At 34.9% G+C, this 13,015-nt stretch overlaps 1 protein-coding gene across 1 annotated transcript; it reads left to right on the forward strand.

Annotated features, from left to right (window-relative positions):
- The first annotated feature begins 6,369 nt into the window (after positions 1 to 6,369).
- On the forward strand, positions 6,370 to 9,068 carry LOC125649698 (protein slit-like). Its single transcript, XM_056164836.1, has one exon. The coding sequence runs from the start codon at positions 6,442 to 6,444 to the stop codon at positions 8,497 to 8,499; it is 2,058 nt and encodes a 685-aa protein (XP_056020811.1). The 5' UTR covers positions 6,370 to 6,441; the 3' UTR covers positions 8,500 to 9,068.
- Positions 9,069 to 13,015: the final 3,947 nt, after the last annotated feature.

Raw genomic sequence — 13,015 nt, forward strand, 5'->3', positions numbered from 1 at the left:
GGGGGGGGGGGGGGGGGGGGGGGGGGGGGGGGTTTATACATGTACAGATACTCAACTGAGAAGTGAATTGAGGTGGGGACACTATTCAGTATTATTAGACATCCACGTATTAATTATTCTTTACTTTTGATGATACTTTAAAAAATTATCAATTTTCTGAATAAATTCAATTAATTAAACAGAAATGAAATATTGTAGAAATACTAATACTGATACACCTTAGCCTATACATGTTATGCATGGGAATTTACTCTATTTTTTTTCTTTTTTGTTCAGCTTGATTTTGTTTTCATTTTACACATGCCACTAACGAAACAAAAGTATTCATTAAGGACATACAAGTAACATTTCTGACATTATCTCTGGGTTTTTTCCCCATCTTCTTGATATAAAAGCTATTGTATGATTTCGGAAATAATTCAAATTTTACCGGCCTGGGTAGCTTAGCGATTAGATAACCTATCTTGTAATGCAGGGGTCCTGGATTTGATCCATTCTTTACTAAAATATATTTGTACTGTCCTTATATATACAACCTGCTGAAATACATAACTTTTGATTGCAACAATATTAGAAACTATCAAAATACTGAGTACCAGTATGCTATCTCTAATACAGACATGGTAATACGACAATCTAATTAAAATTAGATCTTTGATCGCTCATGCAATCGCTACACAAAGCGATTGCATGAGCGGATCAAAGATCTAATTTTAATTAGATTGGGTAATACGATGTACCCAAGATTTTTTTTTGTCAGAAACGAGACAGAGTGCACATTCATGAAAATTGATATATATTATTGAGAAACGTCGCATAAGTCCTCAAGTGATAAAACACCGCAAAACAATTCTCACTGTTTTGAATATTATAATTAACCCATGTGTTGATTAATTGAGGTCATATAATTACCTTAGAGTTTAGATGAAACTAAATCTAGATAAGAATACATGTATTTAAGTAAGTTATTACCTACCGTAAGAAAAGGGTTTGAATAAGATTTCATTCAAACATATAATTTAAGGAATACATATTACAGCTACATGTAGTAGTAGAGGAGAACAAGTAATACATTTTAGATGGGACATAAGATTTTGATATGCTTGCGTATATTCATCGTGGTATTTCTCTTAAAATTAATATTATTTATTGATTTTGTAGGAAGACTGAGGAAGTGTCATATTGTGGGGGCCAAGTCAGAAGCATCAGTGTATATTCGATGCTTATGTTGCCTTAAAGGATATGATAGGGTGTGGTTCATTTAACCGGAAAGAATTTCTATCAGGACAGCAGATCACATTATATTTTAGTTGCCTCTATGCCATTGAGAAGACGATTAGCCATGATGACTATATATGCTCAAATTAGAAAATGAAAAAGATTGTGTGTGCTTATCTTGTCTATTTTGTAATATATGATTCTAAAATAAAGGTATACCAATTATAATAGGATACGATTATGAAATATTCATCATCGGAACCCATTGCTCAAAGGGCCGTAATTAAGCGCCGAGCATAGGCCTAAATTTTGCAACCCTCACTGACAATGGTGACGTCTCCATATGAGTGAAAAATTCTTCGGCGGTACGTTAAATGATTATCAATGAATCAACCCGTGGGTTCCAACGATGTCAGATATTAAAGATATTGACTTTTCCAGCATACTAAATGACTTCAATATGAACATCATTGGTATGTTACAGTTACAAGCAAGGTCTTCTTATGATGTTGAAATATAATTCACATACCTATGTTTAAAAAGATACGTTAAACGAGTGACAATGATGAACATCCAGACTCTAGAAAATAGAGGCCCTCAATTGTTTTTAATCAAATGCCAATGTCACGAGTCAAGGTCAAAATACTTCCTCATAAGTAACTATGTAAATTGTCAAGTCATGTATTAAAAAATGTTAGTTCAATAGATTTTATACATGGTACTGGCATAACGTTTCTTGCACATACATAGTAAGCAGAGCTAATATTGAACTGCAGAGAGAGAGAGAGAGAGGGGGGGGGGGGGGTAATTCCTCATGAAGCAATGATAAATTACAATCTTTATGTATCCTATTTAGTTTATTTAACTTGAACAATTTTTAAGATCAATGATTCAATTTCAATGTCACACTTAATTCGATTGGCAAGGTGAAAAAATGTACATGATAGTTTGAAATAACTGAAATATTCAAATATGCATTTTCTAGATATGGTAGTTATTTTGATGAATTCTTAAGATATACATTTGCAATTTGTGATACATGTACAATACACAAATAGAAATCATGCACATTTGAAGAAAAAAAAAGAAGAAAAAACTAAAACTATGCATTGATTTAATTATCTGTTACAAATTAAGAGTGTTTATGATTGAAGAACATACATGATGTATAACAAATTGAGATTTACTTGAAAAGAATGTGAACATCAAGTTTGCTGTGTTGTGATATTTTGTTACCATATCAACAATGTAATATGAATTATCTATCAGTATTAATATTTTATCAACTATAACATTGACTTCAGTTGAATCTGTCTATAAAAGCATTTTTTTTTTTTTGGTCTAAAAATTTATTTATTTTGCATGGATTTCGAATTTGAAAAGAAATAGCAATTTTCGTTTCCATGGCAACCAACATGAATTCTCATATTACACTTGTTAAAATTTAAAATCTAACATCAGTAGCAATCGGTTATTAAGATTATATACTTTGAATACATAGAAAATTGTATTTTGAATTACATTGAAAAATGCATCTCTACTGTTATATCATGACGAAATGCATCATTTTGTTTCCATGGAAACACAGTTTAGATGGTAGATTCCCAAACATGTGTCATTGTTATATGATAGTACTATATCTAATATATGTTATACAAGCAATTATAGATTTCAAGCTGAATGCGGGAATTTTTATCCATCATTCAAATTTGCCTCTACATTAGCTTTTTCAGAATGTATCAAACAACCCTCTTTTCCAGACAGAATGAAAATATAACAGAATTATTCAAACCTTTAACTAAATATCAAACTAAATGATAAAAATGCTATATAGTATCATTTGATAATGATTAAATAAGAACTCAAACAGGTTAATCCAGTATAGTTGAATGAAAAATGTCATTTTTCATGCGAAAATTGACTCTTTTGTGACCTGAATGGCATGCACGTGTTACCATGGCAACAGAGTTGCATAGCAACCAAATTATGATGGTTTTACATTACTTATGCCAGATTAAATCGATGTGCCAATTTGAAAAAAATCGGTGACAGTGCGTGCCGGACCCCTTATATAAATGTTTAAGTGGTTACAGAGAATGGCTCTTAATATATAAAAGGTCGTCGATATATCTAAATGTAGAGTTGAAGACCACAGCACGAGATTTTTTCTTATCTAAAAGCTTTTAAATAATATCTATCTCAACTTAGCTAATAATGGAGAACAATTTCTTCCCATAGAAATTTCAAAACACTGTTTGAAGACCCGATCACCGAATTTTACGTACATACTGCCAATGGGGAACTCTAGCGTCGTTTTTAATACATGTATCAACTTCAGAGAACTTGTGCGTAGAATCAGAATTATGCTGTTTAACAAAGTAATTTATTGGATAAATGAGAACAACATAAGATTGTTTCCGTGTGCCGTTTTGATTGAATAAGCAGCTGTCTATGGTGTCAAAAAGCCTGGTCTTTAATTCATCGTAAGGAATAGTCGTCTAAAATGTTTCAAAAGTCGTACGTTTTAATGCTGTTGATTTGGGAAAAGTTTTGTTATTTAAAATTTACCAAATTTTTTTTAGAATCCTGTGGCCAGTTTCACAAAACTATCTTACGATTAAGATCTGTCTTAAGACCAAAATTTGGCATAAGATCCACCATAGCTGTTTCACAAAACTGTCATGTCTTTAGATAATCTTAAGATTATAAGAAATCTTAAGACATCCAGATACTTGTCTTAAGTCTATACTGAACTATGTTGTGCTTAGCGATAGGTAGCTTATCCGGAGGGAACGTGGTTTCAGGGACAGAAACAATCTATTAGACTATATGGAGGATGTGGACATCATTGATAAGCTCCGTATACCGCGACATGTGTTCTTTATGATGAACTCAATATTCGTTTAGAATATCCCAAAGCCAACATTTTCCTACTTTCGCTGTTTAGGCATATCCACTTTTTCTTCATTCTTCCCCCGACCGGGCATAATCTGTTGAATTTACAGCATCTTAAAAACAAATGTCTTTTTTCCCCTCCACTTTGTCGAACAATATTGATATTTCAGCAACTGAAAGGTTTGGACATCATTTCATGGACATCTTAAATCTTTTGACACCGATTTGTTTGAGTGCATGTACACGGCTTCGTAGCCGCTGTGTGGTCATAATTAAATGTATTTGAATACCATTCATTTATTGTTTGTAGGCACAAAAGCAGTGTTGAGGGAATCTATTTCTTCACGTTTTATGTTTGGTTAGTTTTCGTACTATTTCATTTCATTCAGTTATAGGCTTTATCACATAGGAAAGCCTTTGCGCCCAGTATATATATATATATATATATATATATATATATATATATATATAGTCGAACACGCGTATAATTACGTTTTGTTCGATTAATGCGTCGTTCGTTATAAATTTGGATAAGTATTACTTGTGTCTTTGGTTTTCCCTACCCACCCACACCCTCATTTACAGAATAGCTTTTTGTATTCAGTATATTATTTTGTTGAATAAAACAAGTGCGGCGTTGCTAACTTGTAACAAACGCAACAATTCTAGATTGTCTTTTTTTCTTTATATTTCAAACTAGTTAAGCAAATATCTTATTTTCGGAGGAGAAGAATGGGGGGGGGGGGGATAAAAAATATAACAGACTTTGACATAGTGTTTCTACAAAAATATCATTTAATGTTTATTTTTTGTATCACAATTTCTGAAATCAAATAATACACAAATCGAAGGTAACTTTTGCAATACGAAATAAAGTGTAGGTGACATGATTTTAAAAAAGAAGTACAATGCAAATTTCATAAATATATTAGATAATTGCAAATGCCTAAAATCGCAATATTTCAACTTCCTATTTATATTTTGTCTACTTTAATCTTTCATTTACATGTAACATTTAAATTCATCCATGCAGTTAAAATTATAAAGGAAACACGGTATTTTACAATGTAACGAGTATACAAGTAGATGTAACAGCGTCCTAAGATCGATCTTAAGATTTGTTGAAGTTAAGATAGTTTTGTGAAACGGTTCTGCCGTATCTTATGATTATCATAAGTCAGATCTTTTAAAGACACTCTTACGATCTATCGTATGACAATCTTAAGATAGTTTTGTGAAACCCGGCCCTGACTTAATCTACACCATTTCTTGCATATGTTGTAATACAATACGTCTGAAGTTTCTTTTTCACAGTAGTTTTAATATTTTTATGGGGAACAAAGATCGGTACAACAGACACTGGATGTTGAAAAAATGGATGATTGTTATTCAGAATTTTGATTAACAATTTGATTTAAATATATAATGAATCTGTTTACATTCAGGGGATAAAGTTTAGTCAATGGTAACTGGCTGGTCTAAGACTACTATGTCAAATCCTAAAAGTTTGAGGTTCAAAAGCAGATACCGGTACATCAACTGCAATAAAATCTCTGTCAGTCGATGCGTTAAACATTGGATATTTTAAAAGATGTGTCATTCCAGTAACCATTCCTTCATACAAAACATAAATTTTAAATATTACTTGTTTATAGACTTATATATCAAATTTATTACAAACTGTATGTTCTGATAATGACAGTAGAGAAATGAAAATAACTGAAATTGAAGAGAATCAGAAAAAGAGAGAGAAAGATCAGCGTAAGATCAGTATTCTAATGCTAATTAAATCATGAGTCGTTAGGACCCTCAAATTCAAAACTCAGTATCTCTTAAATAGTGATCTGCTAGAGTGACAATGTTTAGCAAAATCTAGAGGTTAACCAATGACATAATAATTTCAATGGATGAAGTTTTAATAAAGTGCTGCAAATTATGAAGGAAACAGCAATGTAAAGGAGCGTAAGCTTCAGAGCGTTTAAAGATATGTAAAACCCTTAAAGCCTCCATAAACTCTGTAAAAGACTATTCATTTGTATTTTCATTCAAGAAATGTGCAAACAGTGACGTGACCTGTTCTCTCCTTGTAACTTAAACAAAACCCATTTCAATTGAAATACCCAATGCACTTTCATTGTATTTTAAAGGCAAGCGAGTATTGGCTTCGATATAAACCAATAGCGAATTAGCATTAAAACTTTTTGGGTATTCCCCGCTCGTTTAAAAACCCAATTGGGGTTGCGGACACCATTTAAATGCCAATGTGTTCGTAAATAACGTCAGTTCTGTTGAATGTCCTGACGAAGGCACAATAACATTGCTGTGAAGATGAGCAGATGCATCTTTTACTTGGTGTGCATACCTTTGGTCTTATGTATATTCCACTCTGTTGTATATTCGTCGTGTCCAGCTTCACAAGTAGCCGGAAGCAGTGTACAGCTGATTTTTACAACACCCATGAAAATAGTCACAAACGACACGCTTCAGGATTGTGATAAAAGTGTGGATTACATTTCTATGGCGAGGCTCGGGATTGAAGAGGTGTCTGAAAATGCTTTTAGTGATTTCTATAACTTAGAAATCTTAACACTTGCTGACAATAACATTTCCGTTTTACCTCCACATTTACTCGACTACAAAAGGGGACTGACGTACTTTATGATTGAAAATAACCACATTGAACGCATTGAGGATGAAACTTTCAAAGACTTGGAAAACGTTCGCTTCATAAATCTACAGTGTAACAACATTAGCTATATTGGACCAAATGCTTTTCCAGGGAATCTTCAAGTTCTAGAATCAGTTAATTTATCTTATAATTCATTAACATATTTCGAACCCTGGCCATTTATACCGGAAACAAATCCAGATGACGGCTTAGATGTACTGTTTGACTTTAGACATAACTTCATCTCCGAGTTCCGAAATTCAATAAACTGGACTTATGATTTAATTCAGCCATTCGAGTATGAAATCATTCTTAGTCATAATGAAATTACAAGCCTGAATGACTCGTTGGTCTATTTGTACAATCCGAATTATCAAGGAAGCGAATTTCCAGAGTTTCTAACATACAAAATGAACTTGTCGGAGAATCCATTTGTCTGTGATTGCAAAGTTTATCCGTTTGCCAACTACTTGCACGACTCCGTGTTTTATTTCTTCAAAATGGACGAGTTTCGTTATCGATGTCTTAAGCCTGATTCCTTAAATGGAACAGACTTTCTTCATGATGTTGCGCTGAAAGACTTTGTTTGTAACATCGAAGAGGACTGTCCTCCGGGTTGCATGTGTGAAGAACAGCCCAGTAACGGTTACTTACTCGTCAACTGCAGCTTCACGAATGATCGTATGAGTGAACTTCCGGTCACACTTCCCACAACCGAGAGTGGAAAAATTTCTCTGCATTTGGATGGACACTATATCCGGTCATTAGAACAAAGGAGTTATATTGGACAGCTTGTGAATTTGACAATTAGCTATAATAAGCTTGCTTTCATCGACTCAAGTGTTTTAAAGTCCATGTCCAACATAAACCATTTAGATATATCTCATAATCACCTTAAGTACGTATCGAAGGATATCCAGTATATAACAATGGACAAAATTCGGATCAGTTCCAACAGATTCGAGTGTGACTGCAACATGACGTGGATGGCCGATTGGATTAATCTTTCCCCAAATGCTCATGATTATGAAGTCCAGTGTGTTCATGATGACAGCCGGCACCGCATACGTGAAATCACTCGAGAAAAACTTTTATGCAATTACGAATATATCATTATTATAGTTGTCGTAGTTTTGGGTGTTCTCATCGCGATAATTATCGGAGCAGTCATCACGGCCAGGCGGTGTCCATACGAAACGAAGGTTCTATTGTATCGACTTTTTGGTGTACACCCGGCCGATAAATACCGTGTTGACGTGGACGAACCTCGCGAGTACGATATATATATATCGCATTATGAGCACGATATACAGGCAAGACAATGGGTCAGGTCGAAGTTTCTCCGAAAACTAGAAGAAACGCAAAAACGAAGATACAAAATATTCTACTCTGAGAGAGATCTTAATTTTGGTGGCGACATGTTTGATGATCTAGTCACAAACATGAAGAAAAGCAGACGAATAATATTCATACTCACTCGTGAATTTTTCGAAGACGATAAGAACATTTTTGAGACTGATCAAGCAGAGATGGAACATCGATCTAGTGACAATCTGCACGGGCGTGTGATATACATCTTATGGAATGAAAGCATCCGAGAAAAATTAAATTCGGATCCCTGGAAGACTCGAGTCGAGGGTAAACGCGTACTCTGCCCAGACGACAAGTTATTTTGGTCTAAGATGAGATATGAACTTCCATTAAAACCCGTGCCTTGAGTGACAGATGTATCTGAACTGTCACAGAGGTGTTAATAGAAAACTCAAATGTCTTACAAGCCCTCAGTAAGCACCGTGGTTTCAGCTCCAGAAAGTAATTCTGTGCTGATAAGTGAAGGGAGAAGAAGGCAAGAATTTGTGGAAAATCCCATGCAATCAGATGTATTGTGAGGAACAGATGAGATCTTATAATTATATGGAAAATTGTGATAGCACCGAGCATATAAATTGATAAATTTTGCCAACTCAAAAGCGCTTGCCCAAGAGCTACTGCTTGCATCTTTAATATTGTTTCATATGCGAGGTGAAGTCCGTAAGCTGTAATAGACTCTTACGTGATTAGAAATATCGTGAAATTAATTAAAATCCTCCTTTCGTTTTCAATAAACTACATTGAAATAGCAAAAATGAGAGTAAAGTGGTGGACACGCTTTGGCGGATCTAATCCAGTTTTGTTAATGACAACTTAAGATAATGCGATATGAAATAATTACGTTGTTTATCGATGCTTGATTTTAATCTTACAAAAGAGATAAATGTTGATAACTGTTGAATAAATATGATATGCTTATGTGCCTTTTCGTTTCTTCAATCCGTGATATTAGTCTTGAATCAACCGTATGAAGATTTTCAGGACGATGCGCCCAGAACGAGACAACAGCATAGATGCTTATACGGTCTACAAAAAATTCTTAAAATAGGTTTGAATAGGCCTAAATTTATGATTTTATGAAGTATACATACATATACATCTCATTCACCGAAAGGACCCCTCCCCCTTTCTAAATCAATGATCTGACACATCAAAAGATTCATTAATATGACATTAATTAAAGTATCGGATCCAGAAAGTGAACAGTCAAGTATACAGAAATTACATAAAGCAATAAAATGTCCAACGACGCGAACAATTATATTGTCAAAAGACGACCTGTACCTTCCTCAGTAATGACGAGGATGCTTTTCATGAGATGGTTAAACATAGTAAAAGATCTAAAATAAGAAAGCTAACACTGAATCTACAAATGTATTTACACTGCAAATTACATGTTTCGTCATATTCGTCCAATGGGATGATCCACTGTGTGCGAAGTGAATCGAATGATCGACGTATTTTTTTTCAAGGAGGTCGAGTTAATCAATGATGGTAATCAGTGAAAAAGTCAGCTCGTACAAATATACCCGGTAAAATTTCCTGTAGTAGACTGCAAATAAATTGCTAAATATTTATTCGAGGTTCGAATTTCCTCCATTGTTTACATATAGGATATATTGCAATATCCTTGACCCAGGCGCCTATGAACTTGACGCACGCGTTAGAGATATCAGGCCGCAGAAGATGAGATGTTTGCATTCCGGGATACAACCGTATTCCCCAGTGGTGCCCTATACAACATTCTACCACGATTATTGCAAATATCGAAGGAATGCCGCGGTCATTATTCTACCACATACCTTCATACGTAATAACTGGTTCTGAGAAAATTGATATACACCTCGCTTGCACTTCGTATTTTGCTAATACAACAATAAAGTTGATAACTGATAATTCAATTTTATAATCAATGCAAGAATTATTCAATATATTTTGCGAAACAAATTTATAAATGACTAGATAATATTTGTCATTCAATATAAATCAGTCGTCTGCATTCTGAGATCAATACACATGTAAACAAACATGGTGATGCACAGACAAGTTAACCCTCTTTCACGTATGAGTAGTTTTCTTGAACTGTGTATTCAAAGCAGTTGATATAATCCGTCAACATCAAACGAAATACTCGAAACCATACCATTTCACCTTTTTCATCGGTAAAAACATGTAGATGTGTAGGCCTAGTCCGCCTCGGAAACTGCAATGACGTCACGGTGACCTAATTCGTACCGATCGGCTGTGTATTCCTGGGCCGTAATAAAATAGAAATAGCGTTCTTGCTTTCGTGGATGATGCAGGATAACATTTTCGGTCTTCAAATGTTGTTTGAAATACCTTTATTTCCTATATATTCTGATTTGAACAAAATGTTCTAGACTTGGAGAAAAAGAAGAAGAAAAGTCAGATAATTCATCACCTCATTCATGTGATGAAGAAGTGATACATTGGTTTTCTATATTGGACTGTAGAGGTTAACGTGTTAATTCAATTTTGAACTTTTCTTATTACGTATGACATTTACTTTCAACTAGGCTAATTTTAATACAACGAATGCATGAATAAGTGAAGTTATATCATGTTTAACGTTGTAAAAAAATAAGTAAATACTAATAGAATAGTGTTCAAGACCATTATCTCGCTCTGTAGAACATATTTACTGCTAATTATAATATTTACTATTTTTAATTTTATCGACCAATGAAAAAAGGGATATCCCGAAATTATGTCAACCTCCGTCCTTATTTCAGCGATTTTTCGCATTTGAGAAGCAGTAGACGATGTTTGACGGTTGCTTATAGACGATAAACGGACTTTATTTCAAGTTCACCATAACGATGCGAGAGGTAAGACCTTGACAGAGTTGCTTCTAAACGGTAGGGGTCTAAATATATTTTATCGAACTTTTCTCCAAAATTTTCAAGCGATGCAACTGGTAAAAAAGAAAACCAAGATGGCGGCATGATATACCTTGTGAATATTATGTTTAGAGGAAGACAATTTTTTTTATTATAGATATTTAAAACGTCGAGTGCCTGTGTATCCCCAATATATTGTGTTGTTTTCATCATATACATGTATTAATCTTCATAAATTTTTGGTTATCCTTTAAACTCCCAACATATAATATATATAATGCACACCTTGAAAGAAATAGAAATGCAATATTATCCACTGTGGGATTTATCAGCGTTCAAAACATGATTTTGAGATTCACGATGCGGTTGTGAGAACTAGAACAAACAACAAGCAACTAAGTTCCTATGGCATGTCAAATGTTGCAATATTTGATCTTTTCCATTTGCATTGTATAATTTTTCATTTGCATTGTATAATTTACCATTAGTATTCTATATTTTCCATTTGTATTGTATAATATACCATTTGTGTTGTATCCCAGGGAATGTTTATTTTGATTTGTTACGAAGGATTTCATTAGTTAAACGTTGCTTTGAGAATTTTTCACTGATGTACCACAAAGGTAGACGTGCTTAGCGCACAGGGCCGTAGCAATGACGGTTCTTTATCGTGCCAACGCCTGCAGCGGCACGGAATATCTGTTTTTAAGGTCATATCGGAAAGATACCGTGATTCTCACTTTTAAATGTCAAGTGTTTGGCAAAGGAGCAATAACTACTTTTGTTTACGTCTTAGGTTTTATGCAGCAATGGCAGAAGCGGTTCTCGAACTCACCACCTCCCGCCCACAAACTAAGCGATATATTTCTGAGCTACCTTGACCAGGTCCATGCAGGACAAGTTATTTTTAAAAATACGTAGCTAGCTCTAGCAATGGCGAATCCCCCCCCCCCCCCCCCAAACATGATCAATTTTTCTATGATAGAACTGTCCAGAAAAGCATGCACATTTTAAGTCAGAATTCTGTAAATTCGGGGGACTTCGGCCCTTGGGTCCCCACCAATTCTTAACATCGAGTTTGGTTTGTTACAACTATTCAATGGATTAATCTTAAGTTCTCGTTTATCGAATTTGGTAATACACGAGATGTTGAAGAGGTCAAGTTCAGGAGCCACGTTTCGCAGAAGTGCACTGTATTTGCTATACGCCACGGCATAACCCCCCTCCCTTAATTTATCGCTTTTATGCGTCTAATGTGATCAGCATATTCAAACTAGTCTCGTATTTAACAACTGGCTGATCTACATGTAGATAATTCTGAAAAAAGGATGCAGTAAACTGCTGGATGTCTGAGGACTGTCTTAAGATCCCTAGTGAGTCCAGTGCAAAGCCTTGGTGGGGAGAGGTGTTACTGGGAGGGGGGGAGGGGGCGAAGTCCCCTGAAACAAGTGCGTTTTGACAAAATAAAACGTACATGCATGCTTTTTTCGACATTTCTATACAAAATATCATATTTGTGAGGGGGGAGGGGGGCTCCCGGTGCAAGATTCGTCATTGCTAACTACATGTATATTCAACTAGTCCTATATGGAACCGATCGCGGTAGTTCAGTGATATACCCATTGGTACGTAACCGTGAGGTCGCATGTTCGAGATCTATTCGTGTCATGACTACATCACACCTTAGACGTAAATATAGTTAATACTTCCCCATACGCATTGCTATTTAAAAGTGAGGGTCACTGGTCTTTCGGATAATGTGACATTAAAAGCAGACATGCCGTGTGGTGACGGGCGTTGGCACGTTAAAGAACCCCCACTGCTACGCAACTGTGCGCTGAGAATAGTAAGCCTATTTGTGGTACGTCACCTACAGCTGGTGACGGCTAAATATAAGTGGGACCTAAACTAATGAATCCTTCGTAACAAATCAAAATAAACAATCCCTCGAATACAATACAAATGCAAGATTTTGCAATTCAAATGGGAATTATACAATATA

The sequence above is a fragment of the Ostrea edulis genome, chromosome 5 (genome assembly GCF_947568905.1).
Source record: "Ostrea edulis chromosome 5, xbOstEdul1.1, whole genome shotgun sequence".
Classification (NCBI taxonomy): Eukaryota; Metazoa; Mollusca; class Bivalvia; order Ostreida; family Ostreidae; genus Ostrea; species Ostrea edulis.

Excerpts from the sequence above, each read along its gene's own strand:
- LOC125649698 (XM_056164836.1), top strand. The coding sequence starts at position 6,442 with ATGAGCAGATGCATCTTTTACTTGGTGTGCATACCTTTGGTCTTATGT.